The 25,263-nt window shown below is 35.5% G+C and overlaps 1 protein-coding gene across 4 annotated transcripts; it reads left to right on the top strand.

The window, feature by feature from the left end:
* Nucleotides 1-326: 326 nt before the first annotated feature.
* Nucleotides 327-23,843, top strand: LOC139983379 (uncharacterized). 4 transcript variants are annotated; one of them, XM_071996901.1, is made up of 6 exons: nucleotides 338-472; nucleotides 1,798-1,907; nucleotides 3,733-3,939; nucleotides 4,448-4,623; nucleotides 5,040-5,100; nucleotides 5,956-9,011. In XM_071996901.1, exons 3-6 carry the CDS (start codon nucleotides 3,759-3,761, stop codon nucleotides 6,837-6,839), a joined length of 1,302 nt encoding a protein of 433 aa, XP_071853002.1. In that variant the 5' UTR covers nucleotides 338-472; nucleotides 1,798-1,907; nucleotides 3,733-3,758; the 3' UTR covers nucleotides 6,840-9,011. The 4 variants fall into 4 exon arrangements, 2 of the variants coding, with proteins under 2 accessions (XP_071853001.1, XP_071853002.1); XM_071996900.1 differs by lacking the exon at nucleotides 1,798-1,907 and having other exon boundaries at nucleotides 327-472; XR_011798638.1 differs by lacking the exons at nucleotides 1,798-1,907; nucleotides 3,733-3,939; nucleotides 4,448-4,623; nucleotides 5,040-5,100; nucleotides 5,956-9,011 and adding exons at nucleotides 19,727-19,872; nucleotides 21,097-23,843 and having other exon boundaries at nucleotides 332-472.
* Nucleotides 23,844-25,263: the final 1,420 nt, after the last annotated feature.

The following is a 25,263-nucleotide window of genomic DNA, read 5'->3' as shown; positions in this document are numbered from 1 at the left end:
ATTTCTAACAACCATTCTTTCTCATGTAGCTGCATGTTCATGGGAAGAGTGAAGTTAAAATATGGTTCACGTCTAACGTGAACTACATGGAAAGTCCATCGTTATTGTTTCCACGGTGACGTGTACGTTCATGAGCTTTTATGCATCGCGTTTATGGTCATTGAGAATGTGCTTACTTCTCACATTTCTCTAAATTACTGTCTCTTCGACTAAACTGGAACTAAATTATTGTTTGCGTACTAAAATAATTTAGTATTAGCCCAAAAAGGATTTGTTTTCGCCTCCATTTTAACGCTTTTGCGATTCGTCCGACGAGCTTGTGGGCGGAGTCTAATTATAATGATGAGGAAGTGTCGTTTACTGAGGCAGTTGCAGAATTTTGCTTCAACAGAATCTTCACTAACGTAACTGTTGTCCATTCATACCACCCGGAATTGGTAAACTATAAATGTGTGCACATCTTGGCAAAAAGGTAAGTATTATCTAACTACTTAATGTATTCCAGACCAATCAAATATTCCATGACGATTGTTAACATCAAATGGATTGCATGCCAATTTGGTTAGCTGATTTTAGTAGCAGCTCCTTTGTCTATCATAGTGTAATGATAGGATCACACGGTTAAAACGGCGCAATTGTAGTTTTAATTGACCGACGTACCGGAGTTTTAAATGATTAAGAGTTAGCCTAGGAAAAAGTAGGGAATATTGTTTGTCTAATTAACTAACATATTTCATAGTTTTATCGAACGCTTTTGCTAGCAATTCAACCAGAAGTAAACATTGTACTAGATGACATGCATGAACTGTATATGTTATATATGGACTATGTGTACGGTTGTTTATATGCGCAATAAGACCTATTCACTACGGTACAGGTCGCAATGAGACGAATAGTGCACAACGATAGAGTCTAGCGACTATTCAGATGCCGACCAATTTAGTTTCACTTTAGTTAATGTTAACGTCATACTTAACAACACAATAAAGAGACATATATGTAAGCACTGGTATAGGTCAACGAGCAGAAATCATGAGAAGTCTTAATAATTTCCAGTATTACCTTTTGTTCTGAGAAAGAGGAGTTCTAGAGACCCATACGTAGTAAATGTACTTAATAAATATCTTGCATTATCGTGTATTAACATTGATAAAAACCATTTGGGTAAGTACCAAACTATAATAAGTCCATAAAAATGACATGGGACAGGAAGTAGTGTTGCTAGGCCGGAGTCATATCTCGTTGATCCCAAATAACTTAGAAAAATCCGACCATTCAAACGCACTGTAATAATGCGATTTCACAGACGTGGTTCAATGTTGCTAACTTACCGTGTAGTTTTGAAAGTGTTAGCAGTCCCACTATAAAATAAATGACGAAAGCAGTTAATGCGTTCTTAATAACAAATTTACGTAGATAATACAGTCATCGTGGTAGCTCGAAACTGGGTGTAAGCCCCTTTTTCCGGAGGGGGGGGTCTTCTCTTGCCGATTGGAGCAACCCAGTTCGTTTTCGACCTAAACGGCCTGTTCACCGCCGCCCATGCATATCATGGCCGTAGAGCTGTTATGTGGTATCTGGTCTCTGTTATGATAACGGTATGACGGATAGACAGGGAGCTGTTACAGAGGAAGTAAGAGACACAGTTTTTAAGGTTTGAAAAATAGTGGCCCTTTGAGTAGAATCATTGTATTTCGTGCACCGTTAATCACAGTATGATATGAAAAATGTTCGATCGTATTTTCTTCCACATTTCATCATATTTTGGACATACCAAACATGAATTGCACAAACCAGGCAGACATATTCAAACACTCCTCGTATTTGCGGGAAGGGAGACGCAATTGCTTACCAGAGCTACCTAGAACAAGAGCAGCAACACTGCAGAGGCTCATTTAAGCGTCCATGTGAGAAATTTGTTAGATTGGCAATATTTTTGAACTGGTAATGCATTTGTTTGAGTGTAAAATAGAAGACGTGGATTGGACACCGGTGTCATTTTTTCCTCTCTTTTCCTTTGCTTAATGATCCTTGTTAGCAGACATTTGTTGCAATGTTAGAAAGTTGTAAAGATTTGTTTTCAAAATTAAAGACCTAAATATGAATATAATTTGTTACTTTTAAAAAAAAAAGCTTCCAGTTGAGCATTTGACCTGAATATCAATATTACTTTACTGTGAAATTATAAATATTTAGTAGGTGTTGCCTAAGTTGTGTGTGACTGACTGTACTAACCATTGAATAATATCATATAGTTTTGTCAATACATTGCTGAGTCTATTGTAATCTTATACCATTAAATCGAAACTACTGACACTCGAGAGAAAGGTCCACAGTCCAAAGTTCACCACTAATAATAGTATGCATACCGTACTAGTATAATAACGAAATAAGTGGTTATAAAAAATAAGTCATTATCATATAATATTGACATTTGGCGAACCGTCCATCTCAGTATGATATGAAAAATTTAAGATCTATAAACTGATTTATTATCAGACATTGTTGACATTGGCACTATTGACACTGGTGCAACAGTTCACGGTCCAAATTCATAATTTATAAAAGGACAGACAAAACAACTGCATTTAGTGAAACATGTTAAATAGTGAGCAATGTGTTTCGTTTTAACTGTTTGAGTTTCCACATTATTATCGATGCACAATTTGCTTCATGGGTATATTGAAATTTGTTGAAATGTGTCCAATCGTCTACCGTTTGGTAAAAGAACTACACCTTTAAAGTTAAAGACTTTAAATTTCCAAATCACATTTGCATCAACGCTATGGGGAGTCTCCAGACTTTACTCAACGCAGGAATAATAACCTAACTTGGGCCAGAGTTGTATTTCGCGTAGCTTCGCCTACTAAGATTAATCCCACTAGATCCTCGCTAGATTTATTCCGTCAAGTTAAATTTAAAAGCATTTAATTTTTCCAAGGAAAGATCATACTGTCTTAGCAGGTCACTGAGCATGCAGTAGGAGGAAAACTCTATGAAAGTTGTACGACTACTTGTCAATGATTTGGTATCCTACAGTTAGCACAAATGTGAAGCAGTTTTACCCCCAATAATTGGCCGGGAGCTTCAAAAGACGGAAACTCGGTGTTCAAAAACATGAAAGTTACAAAAAAAAAGTATCAATGCAACATCTCTAAAATAATTGCATCTGATTGGAGGATAATTCTGATTTATAAGTCAATAATGGTAGGCTATTTCTAACAGTTTTGATTTTGGGCTTACCATTGTTACAAGTTTTCAGGAAATTCGAACTTGGAAAAATCGAAACCTTGTTTCTATCTCTTTGCACCACCCATATTAAAGTTGAATATGGTTATTTGGTGTTAGGTTAAGCACCTTAGCGTATTACTAATTAAGGAACCAGTATTGCAGGTACAGCGCATTGACTCGTGTTTTGCAGCTGCAAATGTCAAACTTCCGGTATGGCAACTATCCCAACGAATCCTCCCAGTGGAAAATCCGATCCTCCACCCCACCCCCTCCCCCTCCCCTCCACAATCACAAGCACCTTAGCAACGTATATGAGCTGTTTCTCAGACCTGTTTACAAATGCATCCCAGGCGTTATAAAATATATGGTTGTTGAACGTCCTTTTTTCAATCGAAGCGTTGGAAGAAGAAAAGAAACACCTCTTTTTGAAGAAAATACTGCCACCTGATACGATTGACTCTTTTTTGACAATAATCAAATATATTTTGTACAAATTGTCAGGAATTTTCTCATCCCTATACGGAATCATGGCCTCGATGTTAAGTTATGTCACCTATGCCAATACAGCGTACCAAAATGTTGTGTACTATGTAGACCCGCATCAGTCGGTAGAAAAAAGATTCCATGAGCTTCGAAGACGTTCACAAGATGCGCTGCAGATAAACAGAGACGTACAGGCCAAGATTCCAGCAGCAGAGATGGACATTGGTATGTCAACATTGGACCAAAATGTATTTTCATTAATGATTCACATTTTATCAAAATGTCAAATAAGTCATGTATTTAGTATTACAACCCGGGACGTTTACGCATATAGAATATTGCAAATGAAAAGGTGTGGTGTATAGTATCGTATAATCTATGACATACATCATTACTGTTACTGAAAAGGCATCGAAAATGCACAAATACACACATGCTGTAATGTATAGACCATGATTTCAGCATAGTGAGGGGAACGTTATTCGAGGTGACAGGGTAATAATGGACTCATTTCTCGGCCATTTCCATTGAACGTTTGTCTTCTCCCATTTGATTTCTTTAAGCTCAGAGAAAGTTTAAGTAATGACACCAATGGTTGAATCAAATTATATTTAAATCGTTCGAAGTCTTTTAGATAGGTTTTCACTTGTCAATATCCCGTTAACACAAGGTTTAACTATTTAGTTGGGCAAATTGACCTCAAGATTCTCTTAAAACCACATTTTCTTTCAAGACTTGAGAAGAGCCTTAAGAGATGAAGAAGTACAAATAAATGAATTTATGAAAGGAGGACCGACAGAACCGATACAGTTTTGGGAAGTATGGACCCGAGGTGACTTGAGACAGTTCATTAAAAAGCAGGAACCACTGCTACGAAAAGCAAGGGAACAGGTGAAAGAAAAGATACTGGTGAGTCTTTAATTCAATCATTTTCATAAATAGGTTGAAAGCCACTTTTAGCACTATGAACGTTTCCAATTCTCCTATATTTAAGTGTATTAAGGAAGATTTTGATACATTCTGTTTAATCGTTCATTACGGAGTAACGCATCGCCATCATCAAACCAAGCAAATTACACCGGAGATTATTTTGCTAAAGCAATTTGCCTCTTCTTAAATCATTAAAGATAACATGCGTAAGCTCACCTGACTAGGTTTTGACCCACCGTATGTTTGTCGGTGCGTCTACATTATTACAAGTAAAGGTTGTTAATATCCTGATGTCTTTTTCATTAATATGACTTAATATGAATCAATCTTCCAGCATATGCTAATCTATTTTGCCATCGCTACTTTATTTGTAAAATCAACATATTTCTTCCCAGTCTTACCTTTTGAGATGTCAAACTGCAAACAACGAAACGAATACCGATGGGAAGATTCGAGGTAAATATTTATATATATATACAAATAAATATTTCGTCATGAGTAAATTGTAAAGATAAAAGTGTTTCATTATTAATTTCACTTGGTAAGAAAAAGTAAAAGCCATAAGTGAACAAATAAAAATGTTATTGTTTTCATATTTCTTTGGTGAGGTATTTCTGCAATTTTCCACAAAACACTACACTCATTACATTCAAATATATTTTATGTGATGTATTATTCTTTCCGGTCTAAGAATAATATATGTTATCTTAATTCATACTTAATTTGATTGTTTCCTATCCCCCAAAATTTAATCATAAGCTATAACCTTTATAACTTCCATTCCAACTGGAGTTACATCAAGTACAGGAATCACGGAATATCTGAAAACCATTAAGTGCTTTTAGTTCAGTTCTCATTCTACTGTCATATTAATATATTGATGTTCTGTCAATTCCCTACTTTTGTTGGCGCTTTTCATGTAACGTACGGAGATAATGTGCTTCCGTTTGGTACGCACGCAATATGCGCAAATTTCAGGACATACCCATAGTGAGTATGTCCTGAAGTTCAATTATTCGGTATTGAGAAACAAACGGAAGACTGACTTTACCGTGAACAAGTACCAGTAAACGACATCCTTATATATTGTTAGGTTCTTTGCTTTCGTTTAACATGTAAACCTGTTGTTATCAGGACGAAGCAAAAGTTTAGTTTTAGCGTTTACTTCTCTAATGTATGCACAGTTTTGTATATGATATGAACAGAACAATTGTTTCGGTAAAAACCGGTCATCAGTCTGTCCTGTTCACCATGTTCAGAGAAACAAATATTCGAAACAGTTCTATTTCACTTTTCTTTTTGTTTTTACAGGGCAGGAATCACATCTCAACCAGAAAGCGGATAATAGGTATGATTCGGCTCAGATGCTGGCGGAAGCTCCTACTATCACCGGATTGACGGGAATAAACCAGCCACATGACGTATTGACATTGAAAAATGAAATTTTCGTATTGATGGACGGCTGGATCCGTGTATACGACATGAGCGGTAAAGAAAAGAGGGTCTTCCACCGTGATGGTTTTAAGCCGTTTGCCGCTGTATTTCTTGGCACAACACTATACGTGACAGATAAAAATACGAAATGTATCATGGTGTTTGACCATAATTTGAACTATATAACGAGTTTTGGCAAGGATCACTTAACGGAGCCTGCGGGTATAACTGCATGCGGAGAGACAAAACAAATCTATGTTCTGTCCGGTAGGAAAATTGGTGATGCCGTAGTAGCCATTTTTGAAAGTGATGGTAAGTACATTAGACAGGCTGGTCACAACCAACTGGGTGATCCTTGGTATATCAAAAAGAGCCCGTTAGGTGAGTTTGTTATTTCAGACTTCAATAATAAAGCAATATATATATATTCTTCAGATTTTCAACGTCCCACTTCTGTGATTAAAACAGATTTACCAGGCGGTCGCATTGTGCATTGCAGAGGGATTGATGTAGATAAGAATGGGAACATCTACGCCGCTCTTAGATCCCCTGGTTACAGTTATCAATACGAATGTATTGTTAAATACAACAAAGATGTGTTAGATCCATTCATGGTGGAAGAAAGTCCAGTCGGTGGTTACTTTAGCGGAAGTAAGTCCTTGAATTTTGTTCGTGGGTTGCATTACTATCGGTGTGCAGAGGACGCATATTTAATGATAGTAAATGCTGGAAACAATTGTGTAACGATAAAACCTGCGTAGACTCTATGTAACGTATTTTATACCGACTTCACGGTTCTTCGCATAACGTCACCGGAAGTAAATTAATATGAGCTATCACTAGATGTATTTTTATTTAGTTATCTGTCGATATACATTGAATCAAAACTGAATGAAATTCACCAGATTTTTTAACGAAACCGTAGATTCTACAAACTGCAATCAAAATGTGCAAGCCCCGCCCAACAGTTCATGCGCCAATAGAATATCTCTGTATTGTTAAAGCATAGGAATTACTTTCACAGTTTCGTGGCTAGCCTGTGTTAGGTCCGTTCTCTTGAATAGTATCTTTATTTTGGTCTTACTGATGAAGCTTGCGAAATTGTGTCATTTCCGTCCATTGTAAGGAATAAATAGGTGTTTGCAGACGTTTCCTCCGTGAAACTGAGTAAAAAATGTGAACGATAAGAGTATATATATATATATAGGTTACATTTGTGTAATGAACATGCTGATATGGGCGGTTGCAGTCATTTTACGGTAAATCGTTCGCGCCATGAGGGCAACAGAAAATAAATTTCTTTCTTTCGATTACGACAGTTTTTCTCAATTAAACCCACCTGGTCAAAGTAAATTTAGAAAAAGAACCATTGAATCTGCTTCGGGAAGTTTGTTTTCCGAAATTCATCAGCAAACACGTATTGAGACTTTAACGCTTGAGTTTAACGCCATTAGTATATATCCGGACGTTACAGTGTTCTCTCTTGACACAAATCAGACAGATAATATTCGGTAGTAATAGATCGGTGAGCAAATTAAGTTAAAGCAGAATTTGGCGTCCTTTACTATGGTTTATCTCAACCTCACTGATTCCACGATGCCATAACAACATACATAACTAGCTTATCTATTCAAATCTTACTTCAAAACTGTCGACATTAAAGTCGAAAAATTAACAACTTTCAACTTTGTTTTTCTCGAGATATTTTCTGTTGCAATCCAAATAAACTTCGCCCATAATATGAATATTTAAAAGCTACGAACGTCATTGGCCAATACGTAATACAACACCATGCTTGATTTGTGTAGATTGTCTATGGCAGTTGTACCAGGGAGCTGTTAAGAGTCCAGCTCAATGGTTGTACCAAGTTACCAACTCGACGTTTTGAATCTATTTTTGCAACCGCTCATAACTAAACCTGCATCTCTGATTGGTTTAATTCAAACTGGTGGGTTGGGGAAACTGTATGCGGTTAATATTAAATGTGTAAATTGTCGGACGACACTTTCTCATTATCTGCAAATGTCCTTAATTATTCGCCAATTAACGCTTTTGGCAGGGAAAAACTTGGCTAATATCTTAGTTTGCTGTTTTGTGATATATATATATATATATATATATAAACTCGATGAACTTGTCAAAAAGTGGAAAACGGCGACAAAACGCGAAATGCTGCTTTAAAACATTAAATACAACGTAAAACACGTTAACAAGAATGTATTTAAAAGGATTATCTTAACGGATTTCATTGTGCACATAAACACAATTTGAAGTATACAGTAACATTCTCTCCATTAATTGAATTATGTTACTGCACAACGTCTCTTAAGGAAACTGCGTCATTTACCCTTTAAATTACCACAAAGATTCCTATTGTAATAGTACTTGATTAAGTACCTATTTTATTTTAAAATACTATGAAAATGATATTTGTTCTTTTCTTTGGGTGATATTATTTGTAATTCAGTTCGATATATCAGTTGTATAAAAGTTGTTTAATTCTAAGTTACCGAATTTTATCTTCTGTGGTAATGGTTACTGTACATTCATATTTGTATATTCAATAATTATAGTTATCCAGTACAACAATAGTTTTACACTTAATTTTCGTCGTGAGGTAATATATTAATATTATTCAATAATAAAAGCCAACCGACTTATGTCTTCACATCTTGGATTTCTTTCTTTCTTTCATGATTTCATGTAATGAATAGTCGCATAAGATAGAACGGGATTGTTTGACACTCTCATAGGCCTATGTCAAGAATACTTGTAAAATAATACGTAATATATCTAGAAGGATTTTCCTCGGTCTCCCTTTTCTGTTTTATTAGCTTTCTTTGATTGTATAATTTACTCATGGAAAAAAATAATTGGCTTCCTTAATCTCAATAGAAACCTAATAAATACTATTCAACCGTGTCATCCTTTAATACTTTTCAGCTTCTTTTGTTTCATTTATTTGTTTCTACACAATATGAATACAAAGAAGTAAACTAAGTGACAAAACATATCAACAACAGGGAAAATTGTAAAAGGTAGCACTACAAAAATACCAGAGGGCTTATCTAGTAGAGCGCTCCCATAAGTAAATATAGAGAACAATACAAGAAAACCGTAACACTTATATCTACCCACACACCAACCCAATACGTATAACACACCCACCTTACCCCACCACCCACAATACATGTATAAACACATATGCATACTACAAAATTGAATACAAATACACACACGCCTAGATACATATATATATATATATATATATAAATATATATATATATAAATATATATATATGTATATATATATGTATGCATGTATGTATATATATATGTATGTATATATATATATATATATATCTATATATATATATATATTTGCATATACATACATATATATCTTCCGTTTAATAAAAGATGGAACTCAATATTTCGTTATTGTCTTGTAACATAGGGATGTTGAACTTTGCCTGTAAAGTTGAACTCTGTCCATTCCATTATGTGTGTGTGTGTGTATATCTATATACTGCTAGTAATCGTTTCCCTTTGTTTAAATCATACAAATGAAAACTGACTCTACAACGTGTGTCAGTTGAATACAGATATATTGAATAGCTTGATGAAGGGATCAGGTGAATTTCTTTGCACAAATCGTTTGAGACTTTCACCTAGAGAATTACATGAACAATCATATAATACCATAAAAAATGTATCCCGTGTAGCTATATGTATGTGCAGTATCTTTAGCGATGAACATATCGATTAGTATATAAACGGTATGTTTACAATTTGCCTTTATTCCAAAGAATGAATTAAGGCACAAGCTCAATCCAGATATGTCATGAACCGATGGCAGCAGTCAATTGACATCATTCTACGCGTTTCTGCATAACAAAGAAGAGTTGTTAAAACGTACCATACTTTCTACATTTCTGTATGGCAGTATTTGCAAATCACTAATCAATTTTACGCGCACATGGTATTAATCCATAATGTACATTCATTATAGCGACTGTCCATTGACTTGTCTTTCTCCGTCTTGCTGCTGTCATGCGAAATTGAGAGTACGCCCTCTTCATTATTTGTTGATGTTCAAAACCTTTGTGCTCCTGATGTGTTAATGATGGGGGTAAGCCCGGTACTTCCTCATTCAATTTTAGTCGTTAAATATGAATCCTTTTCACGCGTTAGCTTAAAGTAACCGTCGAGAAATAAAAAATGTTTTCTTTCGGTTTTTTATTCATATTCCATTAAGGAAAGAAAAGCGACAGTAAGGGAAAATGCTAATGGGAGATCAGATGAAAAATAAAAGCATCATATGTTAACAATAAGCATTAGCAAACCTAATACCATTTCAGGCAAACTGATTTTGTCTAATCTTGTCATCAAAACTATGATCATGCGTTAGACAGACGACACGTTCCGTCAAGTAACAAGGAACATCACAAACACATGAAACAGTAGAGCACCTCAACCAAGTGAGACAGTCGATCACCTCAATCACATTTTAATTAGTTTCCCTCCTCAGAAAATGTGATACCTTTCTGGAGAATAGCTCGAAGAGGATTACGTTTCTGGAAGACGTCTTTGCCTTCTCTCTTGAACTTCTTAGAAACTGAACGTCTTCATATTTTGACATCGATGCGACGCTCCAAGATGATCATACTGCTCCAGTATGTACACAAAATAATCGGCACTAAGCAACCTCACGATGTACTTCCGCTGGAAAATGAGATTTTTATAATGATATGCAACATTATAAATGTATATGACATGGCTGGTGACGAGGTGAAATCAATCCATAAGATTGATTTCCAGCGTATGAAGCAGAATGTCTGGGCACAAAAAATATACGTAAAAGATAAGAAAGAGAAGCATTATGATGTTTGATAACGTATTAAGTTACATCGATTGTTTTGGGAAACTACTTATCAAATCCACCAGTGATAGAAGCCTGTGAGAAGAACACGGGTTTGTGACAGAAAGTTGTCCAGCTGTTGATGGGTTTGAAGACGGCGGTAAATATATTAATTCGTCTTCTACAGGTTATCTCGAGAAACCATGATTACTTAGATGAAATAATCCTGGGAATTTTTCATTTCAGATTTTTAAAACCGGACCAAAATGTTTCTTCCTCTGATTTGAATTATCTTCACAATTTTGTCACAACTTTTGAACAAGGAATTTGCTCTTTTCTCAAAAATTCATAAGCGCTCACGTGACTGAAGGTCACCCCGTGACGTATCTTTGCGAAGTCGGTTGAGGGAAACTTTCGATCAAGCTATTTACTTCAGCACTAACACTAGGACAATATGACTCTCTATCATACTGTTATTATCAAAATGCCAACAAATTGTGTAGTAGGAGGTAGCAAAAACACTTCAGAAAACGTCAATTTAAGTTTCTTTATGTTTCCAATTGATCAAACGGATGAAAAATTTCACAGGTTTGGAATAATTTTGTAAGGGGTTTCCCACCGTCTGCAGGCAAACACTCATAGCAGTATAATCTACGCAGAAGCCCTCGAAAAGTAGTCTCCCTATTCTTTTATATATATATGCCTATCGTTATTAGCCACAATTGCCACTTTTTTCTATTGTACATACTCAATTGTTTATCTCCAGCCGTGATTTATTCAATAGGTGCAGGAAACAAAAGTCATGTTATAAAAAAGAGAGGTTGTACAGTGTTACACAATAGGCCGTGCTTGACTTTGTTTTCTTTAGTAGAACCAACGACATGTCACTATACACTTATATTGTACTAATTAACGGTACAAGTTTTCCCATTTTAAACTGTTGAAACTAGTATCTGGAATTTTTCGGCGCTTTTTGTTCGTAGGGTTCCGTTCGCTTGTGTATCTGCTTTTTTAACCATAAATTATTTATAATTGAAGAATTGCTACCCAAAATGAGTTAACAAACGTGTGAACAATTCTAACAACCATTCTTTCTCATGCTGATGCATGTTTATTGGAGGAGTGAAGTTAAAAACAATGGTTCACTTCTAACGATTAGTACATGGAAAGTCCATTGTTATGTATTTCCCGTTCGCGGTACACTCCGCTGATTGACGTCACACAGTAACGTGTACGTTTATGAGCTTTTATGCATCGCGTATATGGTCAGAGAGAATGTGCTAACTTTGACATCACATTTCTCTAAATGACTGTCTCTTCGACTTAACTGGAACTAAATTATTGTTTGCGTACTAAAATAATTAAGTATTAGCCCGAAAAAGATTTGTTTTCGCCTCCATTTTAACGCTTTTGCGATTCGTCCGACGAACTTGTGGGCGGAGTCTTATTATAATGATAACGAAGTTTCGTTTGCTGAGGTAGTTGCAGAATTTTGTTTCAACAGAATCTTCACTTACGTCACTGTTGTCCATTCATGCCACCCGGAATTGGTAAACTATTGATATGTTTACATCTTGGCAAAAAGGTAAGTATTTTCTAACCACTTAATGTATTCCAGACCAATCAAATATTCTATTTCGATTGTTAACATTAAATGGATGGTATGCCAATTTGTTTAGCTGCTTTAAGTATCAGCTCCTTTGTCTATCATAGTGTAGTGATGGGATGATACGGTTAAAACAGCGCAATTGTAGTATGAATTGACTGGAGTTTTGAATGATTAAAATTTAGCCTATGGAAATGTAGGGAATACTATTTGTCTAATTAACTAACATATTTCATAGTTTTATAACATTTCAACCAGAAGTAACCATTGTACTAAATGACATGTATGAATTGTGTATGTTATATATAGACTATGTGTACGGTTGTTAATATGCGCAATAAGATCTTTACAATATAGTACAAGTCGCAATGAGGCAAACGGTGCACAACGATAGCATCTATCGACTATTCAGAAGCCGATCAGGTTAGTTTTATTTTATTTTTACGTCATACTAAACAACACAATAAAGAGACATGCTAATCATGTAATTAAGAACCATCGTGGGCTGAAACTTGAAAGAACTCAAAGCACCGGTATAGGTTAAAGAGCAGAAATCATGAGAAGTCTTAATAATTTTCAATATTACCTTTTGTTCTGTGACACAGGAGTTCTATAGACCTATACGTAGTAAATGTATTTAAAAAATATCTTGCATTATCGTGTATTGACATTTGATAAAACCATTTGTGTTACTACTGACCAGCAATAAGTCTATTAAAATAGCATGAGACAGGTAGAAGTGTTGCTAGGCCGGAGTCATACCTCGTTGATCTGAAATAACTAAGAAATATCCGACCATTCAAACGCACTGCAATATGCGACTGTACAGAGTGACGAGGTACAATGTTGCTTACTTACAGTGTAATTTTGAAAGTTTTAACAGTCCCATTATAAAATTAAAGACGAAAGCTAATTTTTTCTATTACAAATTACAAGTGTAGAATACATTCTTCGTGGTTCACCACAGTAGCTCGAAACTGGGTGTAGGTCCCATTTCCCTGAGGGGTGTCTCCTCTCGCTAATTGGAGCACCCCCCGTTCGTTTTTTTTTTAATGAACGGCCTGTTCCTCGCCGCACAAGGCATATCATGGCCGTACAGCTGTTATGCGGTATTCGCTTTTTATTATAATAACGTTTTAACGGATTTAGACAGGTACCTGTTACAGAGAAAGTAAGAGAAACAATTATCATTTTTGCAAAATTGTGGCAATTTTGGTAGAATCATTGTATTTTGCACACCGTTAATCACAGTATGATATGAAAAATGTTCGATATTATTTTCTTCCACATTTCATGATATTTTGGACAAACCAAATATGAACTGCACAAACATGAATTGCAAAAACAAATTGCAATATTAGAAAGTTGTAAAGATTTGTTTTCAAAATTAAAGACATAAAGATAAATTTAATTTGTTATTTTTATTAAAAAAAAAAAAACTTTCAGTTGAGCATTTGACCTGAATATGAATATTACTTTACTGTGAAATTATAAATATTTAGTAGGTATTGCCTACATTGTGTGTGACTGACTGTACTAACCATTGACTTATATCATATAGTTTTGTCAATACATTGCTGCGTCCATTGTAATCTTATAGCATTAAATCGAAACTACTGAAACTCGAGACAAAGGTCCACAGTCCAAAGTCATAACTACAATCTTCATGGCCAATAATAGTACGCATACCTTACTAGTATGATAACGAAATAAGAGGTTATAACAAATAAGCCATTATATTAGAATATTTACATTTGGCGAACCGTCAATCTCAATATGATATGAAAACTTTAAGATAGATAGATAGATAGATAGATAGATAGATAGATAGATAGATAGATAGATAGATAGATAGATAGATAGATAGATAGATAGATAGATAGATAGATAGATAGATAGATAGATAGATAGATAGATAGATAGATAGATAGATAGATAGATAGATAGATAGATAGATAGATAGATAGATAGATAGATAGATAGATAGATAGATAGATAGATAGATAGATAGATAGATAGATAGATAGATAGATAGATAGATAGATAGATAGATAGATAGATAGATAGATAGATAGATAGATAGATAGATAGATAGATAGATAGATAGATAGATAGATAGATAGATAGATAGATAGATAGATAGATAGATAGATAGATAGATAGATAGATAGATAGATAGATAGATAGATAGATAGATAGATAGATAGATAGATAGATAGATAGATAGATAGATAGATAGATAGATAGATAGATAGATAGATAGATAGATAGATAGATAGATAGATAGATAGATAGATAGATAGATAGATAGATAGATAGATAGATAGATAGATAGATAGATAGATAGATAGATAGATAGATAGATAGATAGATAGATAGATAGATAGATAGATAGATAGATAGATAGATAGATAGATAGATAGATAGATAGATAGATAGATAGATAGATAGATAGATAGATAGATAGATAGATAGATAGATAGATAGATAGATAGATAGATAGATAGATAGATAGATAGATAGATAGATAGATAGATAGATAGATAGATAGATAGATAGATAGATAGATAGATAGATAGATAGATAGATAGATAGATAGATAGATAGATAGATAGATAGATAGATAGATAGATAGATAGATAGATAGATAGATAGATAGATAGATAGATAGATAGATAGATAGATAGATAGATAGATAGATGATTTATTCAGCCACATGCATAAAAATACAATGGAAATTGTTCAAACACAAGAGCTCTAAAACAGACATGAAATTGAAAACGCATAACGATGAAACACATATAAAAAGTGATATTGCATGAGTAATAAATACCGGTAGGCTATCGACAATGGTATAAAAACATTGCGATAAAAGTGACGATGTAAAAAAGTACGAATGATGAAAAATATGTACGGAATGAACAATAAAATGTATACTTGTACGATAAACAGAGCGCTAATTCATATAAAACAGAATTTAGAACAAATAAGACATAAGATACAGGGAGTGATAAATAAATTAGCGACTATGATGCGCATTGAAAATCTTCACTGCAGATGGATAAAAACTGTTGGTGAAACGCTTCGAACCTCTATAAGCTAGTAATCTATTGCCTGAGGGAAGGAAATGGAAATGCACAAATGCTAGGTGGGAATGATCTTTCACAATACAATCTACACGCCTCAGCGCTCGCTCATGATACAGTGAATGGAGGGATGGTAGACTAGTGCCAATTATACGCTCAGCACTCCTGATAACTGACTGTAGTTTCCCTAGATCCCTCTGACTCACACGACTAAACCAGACTAAAATGTTTGTTGTTAAAATACTCCTGATATTTTAAAGGAATGTGAATAGTAATTTGAATGTGTGCACCTGCTCTACAGCAGAACCATTTATGATCAGAGGGTCCTTTGTGCTTTTGTTACGCCTGAAGTCCACTATCAGTTCCTTAGTTTTGTCCACATTAAGTGTTAAGTTGTTATCGTGGCACCAGTTCACCAGAAGGTTTACCTCATCAGGATAGTGGCTTTCATCGTCATCTGTGATCAGGCCAGTCACTGTGGTGTCGTCTGCAGATTTGATGATCCGCGAGTTTGGGTGGACGGCTGCACAATCATGTGTGAACAGGGAGTACAACAGTGGCGATAGTACACACCCCTGTGGGGTGCCCGTGTTGAGAGCGACAGCCGCTGAATAATTGTTACCGACTCTCACAGTCTGTTTGCTTTGCGTTCCAGAAGGAAATCCAGGATCCAATTACAAATTGAAGGAGGGAATTTCAAATGTTTCAATAATTTAAAATGTAACTGTGAAGGAATAATAGTGTTAAAAGCTGAGCTATAATCGATCAAAAGTACGCGGGCGTAGGAACACTTCCTCTCCAGGTGAGCCAGGGTCCCATGTTACCATATAGAAATAGCGTCTTCAACCGATCTGTTCGTGCGATAGGCGAATTGCGAGCGATCAAAACCCTTGGGTAAAAGTGATTTGATAAAAGACAGGATAAAACGTTCAAATGTTTTCATCGGCACAGATGTAAGCGCGACCTGTCGATAGTCGTTCAAGCCAGATACTTTGCACTTCTTTGGGATGGGTACTATGATGGCATTTTTGAATGGCCGGGGGTACTACTGACGTGCTCAGCGATCAGTTGAATATGTCAGTGTAGACGCCAGCAAGTTGTTCGGCGCATATTTTGAGCAGTTTTGGAGTGATGCCATCGGGTCCCGGAGCTTTCCGTTCGTTGAGTCGTTTGAAATTGTTCCTTACCGAGGTCACATCGATGACGAATGGCGCGGTGACATCTGTGTTGTTGGCTGGAGATGGTTGGCTGTTATTATCTTTGTCAAACCGCGTATAAAATTCGTTCAGCTTGTCTGGCAGCTCTGCGTCATCACTATCCGCTGACCTCTTCACCCCTTTGTAGTTGGTAATCTCCCCGATGTTCGCCCATGCTTTTCTCGGGTTAACAGTATCAAAGTTTTGCTTAATCAGTTCCTTTTGTGCTCTTTTCGCGTTCCTAATGGCTCTCCTTAGGTCAGACTTGGCGTGGTGGTATCTATCTGGATCAGTGGTCTAAGTCCGATAATCTTCATCCTTGGCCTTCATTTTTGCTTTGACAGCTTTGTCACACCACGGTTTGTTGTTTGGGTATTGTGTGACAGTCTTAGTTGGTATACAAATGTCCTGGCAAAAACTGATGTACGCGGTCACCGTCTTTGTGAATGAATGCAAATCATTATCCTCTTGGAACAAATTCTAATTCGTGTCATCAAAACAATCCTGTAGTTTATCGATCGCTTCCCGAGTCCACACTTTGACCGTTCTTTTCACTGGCTTCGTTATCTTCAACTCTTGTTTGTAAATAGGGATAAGTAGCACTGTGTTGTGATCAGAGTTACCGATACCAGCTCACGGGACAGACTTGTATACATTCTTCACTTTACAGTGACAGTGATCTAGGATGTTGTTGCCGCGAGTGGGACATGTCACATGCTGCTTCAATTCGGACATCGAGTTCCTCAGATTAGCGTGATTAAAATCCCCCACAACAATAGACAACGTGTTTGGGTCGGAGTTCTCACAATTAGAAATCATCCCTCGCAGGCTTTCTGTTGCTATGGTTGCATAAGCGCGACGGTGTATGTAAACCGCTATCAGAGTCACTGATGAAAACTCGCGGGGGATGTAGAACGGCCTAAACTTGATCATGATATGTTCCATATCCGGGTGGTTCCGTGGGAAATTATCCTTACGTCCTTACACCAGTTATTGTTGATGAGGAAGCAAACTCCACCGCCCTGAGACTTCCCTGTAATCTGTCGATCCCGATCATGTCGATAGATTGTGAAGCCCGGTTGTTGCAATATATAGTCAGGGTGATCTGTGGTGAGCCAGGTCTTAGATCTATAATCTGATTAATTATCAGACACCATTGACACTGGAGATAACAGTTCACAATCCAAATTCATAATTTATAAAAGAACAGACCAAACAATTGCATTTAGTGAAACTAGTTAAATAGTGAGCAATGTGTTTCGTTTGAACTGTTTGAGTTTCCACATTATTATCGATACACAATTTGCTTCATGAGTATGTTGAAATTTGTTGAAAAACGTCCAATCGTCTACCGTTTGGTAAAAGAACTACACGCGGTTCTTTCAAGTTAAAAAACTTCAAATCTCTGAATCACATTTGTATCAACGCCATGTGTAGTGGGCAGACTAAACGCAACGCAGGAATAATAACCTAATTTGGGCCAGAGTAGTATTTCGCGTAGCTTCGTCTACCAAGATCAATCTAACCAGATCCTCGCTAGATTTATTCCGTCAAGTTAAACATCGAGGCAAATGATAATTGCTGTCAGTATCCGCAGCATCTAAAGTATTTCCAGTTCAAAAGATACCTTGTATAATGATATCTAATTTTTCGTGCTAAATTGAAAACACTTAATTTTTCCAAGGAAAGATCATACTGTCTTAGCAAGTCACTTGCCATGCAGTAGGAGGAAAACTCTATGAAAGTTGTAGGACTACTTGTCAATGACTGAGTATCCTACAGTTAGAACAAATGTGAAGCAGTTTTACCCCCAATAATTGGCCGGGATCTTCAAAAGATGGAAAGTCGGTGTTCAAAAACATGAAAGTTACAAAAAAGTATCAATGCAGCATCTTAAAATAATTGAAGCTGATGGCAGGATAATTCTGATTTATGAGTCAATAATAGTAGGCTTTATCTAACAGTTTAAATTTTGGGCTTACAGTTTTAAAAAGTTTCAGGAAATTCGACATTTCAATTATCTTTCTCCTTGTACAACCCATAATAAAGTTGAATATGGTTAATTGACGTTCTGCTAAGCACAATAGCGTATTACTCAGTAGCCGGTTTAGCAGGTACAGTATAAAGAATTGACAACCCACTAGTGTTATGCTGCAAATATCGAACTTGCGGTATGGCACACATCCTTAAGAATCCACCCAGTAGAAATTATGATCCTCCACCCGCCCTCCACAATCACAATACCCTAGCAACATCTCTGAACTGTTTCTCTGACCTGTTCACAAATGCATCCCAGACTTTATAAAATAGACTGTTGTCGAAGATTCCTTTTTCAATCGTAGCGTTGGAAGAAGAAAAAACACCTTTTTGAATTTGTTTGCCACCTGCTGTACGCCCAAAGTTCTCCAAATACAAACCAATATCCCCAGAAGAATATATGAGCAATGGTATGTCAACATTGGACCAAAATGTATTTTCATTAACGATTCACATATTGTCAAAATGTCAAATAAGTCATGTATTTACCATTACAACTCGGGACGTTTACGCATATAGAACATTGCAAATGAAAAGGGTGTGGTTTATAGTATCACATAATCTATGACATACAACACTGTTCACTAAAAGGGCATCAAACATGCACAATTACACACATACCGTAATGTATCGAACATGATTTGAGTATAGTGAGGGGAATGTTACTCGAGGTGACAAGTAATGATCGTCTCAATTCTGAGCCAATGTCCATCAAACGTTTGTCATCTCCCATTTAATTTCTTTAAGCTCACAGAAAGTTTAAGTAATGACACCAATGGTTGAATCAAATTGTATTTTAATCGTTTGAAGTCGTTGGGGAAATTGACCTCTAGATCCTCTTCAAACCACTTTTTCTTTAAAGAATTGAAAAAGGAGCCTTGACAGAAAGGACCGACGGAACCGATACAGTTTTGGGATTTATGGACCCGAGAACAATTGAGACAGTTCATTACAGCGCAGGAACCACTGCTGTGAAGAGCCAGGGAACAAGTCAAAGAAAAGATACTGGTGAGTCTTTTATTCTATAATTTTCATGGATAGTTTAGAAGGAACTTTTAGCACTAATAATGTTTCTAATTCTCCTATATTTAAGTGTATTAAGGAATATTTCGATACATTCTGTCTAATCTTTCATTACGGGGTAAAGCATCTATCAGTAAACCAAGCAAATCACATCGGAGATTCTTCTGCTAAGGCAATTTGCCTATTCTTAAAGCATTGAGGATAACCGCAAACATGCAAAAGCTCACCTGACTAGGTTTTGAGCCAATACATGTTTGTCGGTGCGTCTACATTAATTACTGCAAGTGTTGTCAATATCCTGAAGTCTTTTTCATTAATATGACTTCCTTAATAAATCAATCTTTTATAAGATGCTATAATTTTTTTCATCGCTACTTTTTTTTTCAAATCAACATGTTCCTCCCCAGTCCCACCTTTTAAGATGTCAAACAATGAAAGGAATATTCGAGGTCAATATATTTGAAATAAATATTTCGTCATGAGTAAAATTTTAAAACATTAAGTATTTCATTATTAACTTTACTTGGTAAGAAAAAGTAAAAGCCAATAGTGAACAAAGTTACATGTTATTCTTTTCATAATTTTTTGGTAGGATATTTCTGCCATTTTCAAAAACACTACACACATTACATTCAAATATATTTTAAGTGATGTATTATTCTTTCCGGTCTAAAATAATATATGTTATCTTAATTCATACTTAATTTGATTGTTTCCTATCCCCCAAAATTTAATCATAAGCTATAACCTTTATAACTTCCATTCCAACTAGAGCTACATCAAGTACAGTAATCACGGAATATCTGAAACCATTAAGTGCTTTTAGTTCAGTTCTCATTCTACTGTCATATTAATATATTGATGTTCTGTTAATTCCCTACTTTTGTTGGCGCTTTTTATGTAACGTACTGAGATAATGTGCTTCCGTTTGGTAAACACGAGATATGCGCAAATTTCAGGGCATACCCATAGTGCGTATGTCCTGAAGTTCAATTTTTCGGTATTGAGAAACAAACGGAAGACTGACTCTACCATGAAAAAGGTACGAGCGAACGACATTTCTATTTGATGTTAGTGTTTTTCCTTTCGCCAATTGTTTTGGCAAAACCGGTCATTGCCAGTAAGAAATTAGGAGTCTGCCCTGCTCACCATTTTCGGAGACACACTTGTTCGAAACAGTTCTATTTTCACTATTATTTTTGTTTACAGGGCAGGAATCACATGTCAACCAGAAAGCGGAGAATATGAATGATTCGACTCGGATACTGGCGAAAGCTCCTGCTATCACCGGATTGACGGGATTAAACCAGCCACATGACGTCTTGACATTGAAAAATTAAATTGTTGTATTGATGGACGGCTGGATCCGTGCATACGACATGCACGGTAACGAAGTGAAGAGATTCCACATTAAAGGGTTCAAGCCATTTGCTGCTGTATTTCTTGGCACAACACTATACGTAACCGAAACAAATACGAGATGTATCATGATGTTTGACCATCATTTGAACTATATAAAGAGTTTTGGTGAAGCACACTTAATGAATCCTTCGGGTATAACTGCATGCGAAGAGACAAAATATATCTATGTTTTGTCCGGTAGGGAAATTGGTGATGCAGTGGTTTCCCTTTTTGAAAGTGATGGTAAGTACATTGGTCAGTTTGGTCACAATCAACTAATCTCTCCTTGGTATATCAAAAAGAGACGGTTAGGTGAGTTTGTTATTTCAGACGTCAGGAGACAAGCAATATTTATATATTCATCAGATTTTAAACGTCCCACTTCTGTGATTAAAACAGATTTACCAGGCAGGCGCATTATGCATTGCAGAGGAATTGATGTAGATGAGAATGGGAACATCTATGCCGCGCTTAGATCTAGTTACAGTAACAATGATCAAAACGAATGTATTGTAAGATACAACAAAGATGTGGTAGATCCAATCATGGTAGAAGGAAGTTTAGTCGGTGGTTACTTGAGCAGAAGTAAGTCCTTGAATTGTGTTCGTGGGTTGCACTACTATCGATGTGCAGAAGACGCATATTTAATGATAGTAAATGCTAACAAGAATTGTGTTACGATAAAACCTGTTTAAACTCTACGTAACGTATTTCATACCGACTTTACGGTACTTCACATAACGTCACCGGAAGTAGGTTAAGATGATCTATCACTTGATGTAAGAGGTAAAAGAATAATAGAGATATCTTCTGAGGGAATTTCCCCTCAAATCTGTGTTTAAAGTCTCAATCTGTGTTTGCCAAAATTTAACTTCGAAACTTTCCAGCGTACTGCTTTCAAAGCTCAGTGCAAATATCACCGTTCTTTGCAATTTTGATATTTATGTTCATAATTTTTATTGAGTACATTATATTTATTGAGTTCTCTCGTTAAACATTGAATACAAACTGAATGAAATTCGCCAGATTTTTTAACGAGTCCGTAGATTCTACAACTGCAATCAAAATTTGCAAGCCCCGCCCAACAGTTCATGCGCCAATCTAATCTTTCTGTATTGTTAAAGCATAGGAATTACTTTCAGTTTCGTGGCTAGCCTGTGTTAGGTACGTTCTCTTGAATAGCATCTTTATTTCGGTCTCACCGATGTAGCTTGCGAAATTGTGTCATTTCCTTCCATTGCAAGGAATATACAAGTGTTTTCAGACGTTTCCTCCGTGAAAATGGGTCAAAACTTTGAACGATAAGAGTATAAATAGGTTACATTTGTGTAATGAACATGCTGATATGGACGGTTGCAGTGATTTTACGGTAAATCGTTTGCGCCATGAGGGCAAAAGAAATTCAATCTCTTTCTTTCGATTGCGACAGCTTTTATTGCATTAAACCCACCTAGTCAAAGTGCATTTAAAATACGAAACGTTGAATCTGCTTCGGAAGTTTGTTTTTCTAAATTCATCAGTAAACATGACGTGTTGAGACTTTACACTTGAGTTTAACGCCATTAGTATAAATCATGACGTTGCAGTTCCCGAGTTATCTCTCTGGACACGCAGCAGACAGGTAATACTCAATAGCAACAGATCGGTGAGCAAATTAAGGTTTAACATAAAATACAATGAAAAACACGTTAACAAGAATGTATATAAAGGATCATCTTTACGGATTTTATTATGCACATAAACAAAAAAAATGAAATACATTGGTACATTCTGTGCATTAATTGAATTATTTTACTGCACAACGTCTCTAAAGGAAAATGCGTTATTTACCCTCCAAATAACCACAAAGATTCATATCGTAGTAGTACTTGATTAAGTACCTATTGTATTTTATAATACTATGGAAATGATTTTTGTTCTTTTCTTTGGGTGATATTAATGTAATTCAGTTCGATATATCAGTTGTATAAAAGTTGTTTAATTCTAAGTTACCGAATTTTATCTTCTGTGGTAATGGTTATTGTACATTGATATTTGTATATTCAATAATTGTAGTTATCTAGTACAACAATAGTTTTACACTTACCTTTCGTCGTGAGGTAATATATTAATATTATTCAATAATAAAAGCCAAACGACTTATGTCTTCACATCTTGGATTTCTTTCTTTCATGATTTTATGTAATGAATAGTCGCATAAGATAGCACGGGTTTGTTTGACACTCTCATAGGCCTATGTCAAGAATACTTGTAAAATAATACGTAATATATCTAGAAGGATTTTCCTCGGTCTCCCTGTTCTGTTTTATTAGCTTTCTTTGATTGTATAATTTACTCCTGGAAAAAAATAATTGGCTTCCTTAATCTCAATAGAAACCTAATAAATACTATTCAACCGTGTCATCCTTTAATACTTTTTTTAGCTTCTTTCGTTTCATTTATTTGTTTCTTCACAAAATAAATACAAAGAAGAAAACTAAGTGACAAACATATCAACAACAGGGAAAATTGTGAAAGGTAGCACTCCAAAAATACCAGAGGGCTTATCTAGTAAAGCGCTCCCATAAGTAAATAGAGAGAACAATACAAGAAAACAGTGACACTTATATCTACCCACACCAACCCAGTACGTATAACCCACCCACCCTACCCCCACCACCCACAATACATGTATATACACATATGCATACGTACACAATTGAATACAAATACACACACGCATATATACACACACACATATATATATATATAGTATTTGTATATATAGTATATGTAAGTATTTGTATAGTATATATAAGTATTTATATATTATATACTTATATAGTATATATAAGTATTTGTATATATAAGTATATATATATATAAGTATTTGTATACATATATATATATAAGTATTTGCATATACATATACATACATATATATCTTCCTTTTAATAAAAGATGGAACTCAATATTTCGTTATTGTCTTGTAACAAAGGGATGTTGAACTTTGCCTGTAAAGTTGAACTCTGTCCATTCCATTATGTGTGTGTGTGTGTATACTGCTAGTAATCGTTTCCCTTTGTTTAAATCATACAAATGAATACTGACTCAACAACGTGTATCAGTTGAATACAGGTATATTGGATAGCTTGATGAAGGGATCAGGTGAATTTCTTTGCACAAATCGTTTGAGACTCTTTGAACTAGAGAATTACATGAACAATAATATAATGCCATAACAAATATTTCCCGTGCTATTATCTGTATGTGTATCCTGAGCGATGAATATATCGATTAGTACTAGGGTATGTTTACTATTTGCCTTTATCCCAAAGAATTAACGCAGGCACAATCTCAATCCAGATGTGTCATGAACCGATCACAGCAGTTTATGGACAACATTCTACGCGTTTCTGCACAACAAAGAAAAGTTTTTAAAACGTACCATACTTTCTGCATTGCTGTATTATGGCAGTATTTGCAAATTACTAATAAATTTAACGCACAATTTACATTAATCCATAATGGACATTTATAGCGACTGTCTTTTGACTTGTCTTTCTCCGTCTTGCTGCTGTCATGCGAAATTGAGAGTACTCCCTCTTCAGTATTTGTTGATGTCCAATATACTTGTGCTCATGATGGGTTTATGATGGGAGTAAGTTCGCTATTTCCCAATTCACAATGAGTAGTTAAATATGAATCCTATTCACGCGTTAACGTAAAGTAACCGTCGAGAAAAAAAAACTGTTTAATTTGGTTGTTTTGCTGTCGTATATTCTCTTAAGGAGAGCAAAGTGACATGGAAACTGTTAATAGTAGATGAGATGAAAAATAAAAACAATATACGTTAACAAAAATAAACATTAACAACCCCAATAGCTATTCAGGCAAACTGATTTTGTCTAATCTTGTCATCAAAACTATGATCATGCATTAGGCAGACGACACGTTCCGTCCAGTAACCAGGAGCACCTCAATCGCATCAAAACA

This window comes from Apostichopus japonicus, chromosome 16, assembly GCF_037975245.1.
Source record: "Apostichopus japonicus isolate 1M-3 chromosome 16, ASM3797524v1, whole genome shotgun sequence".
Lineage (NCBI taxonomy): Eukaryota > Metazoa > Echinodermata > Holothuroidea > Aspidochirotida > Stichopodidae > Apostichopus > Apostichopus japonicus.
This window is presented reverse-complemented; position numbering and strand designations above follow the sequence as displayed.

What these genes read in the sequence shown, in the direction of transcription:
- LOC139983379 (XM_071996900.1), top strand. Translation starts at nt 3,759, where the DNA reads ATGGCCTCGATGTTAAGTTATGTCACCTATGCCAATACAGCGTACCAA. An exon ending in AGCAGCAGAGATGGACATTG is followed by an intron (nt 3,940 to 4,447) that starts GTATGTCAACAT and finishes TTTTCTTTCAAG; the next exon opens with ACTTGAGAAGAGCCTTAAGA. An exon ending in TACCGATGGGAAGATTCGAG is followed by an intron (nt 5,101 to 5,955) that starts GTAAATATTTAT and finishes TTGTTTTTACAG; the next exon opens with GGCAGGAATCACATCTCAAC.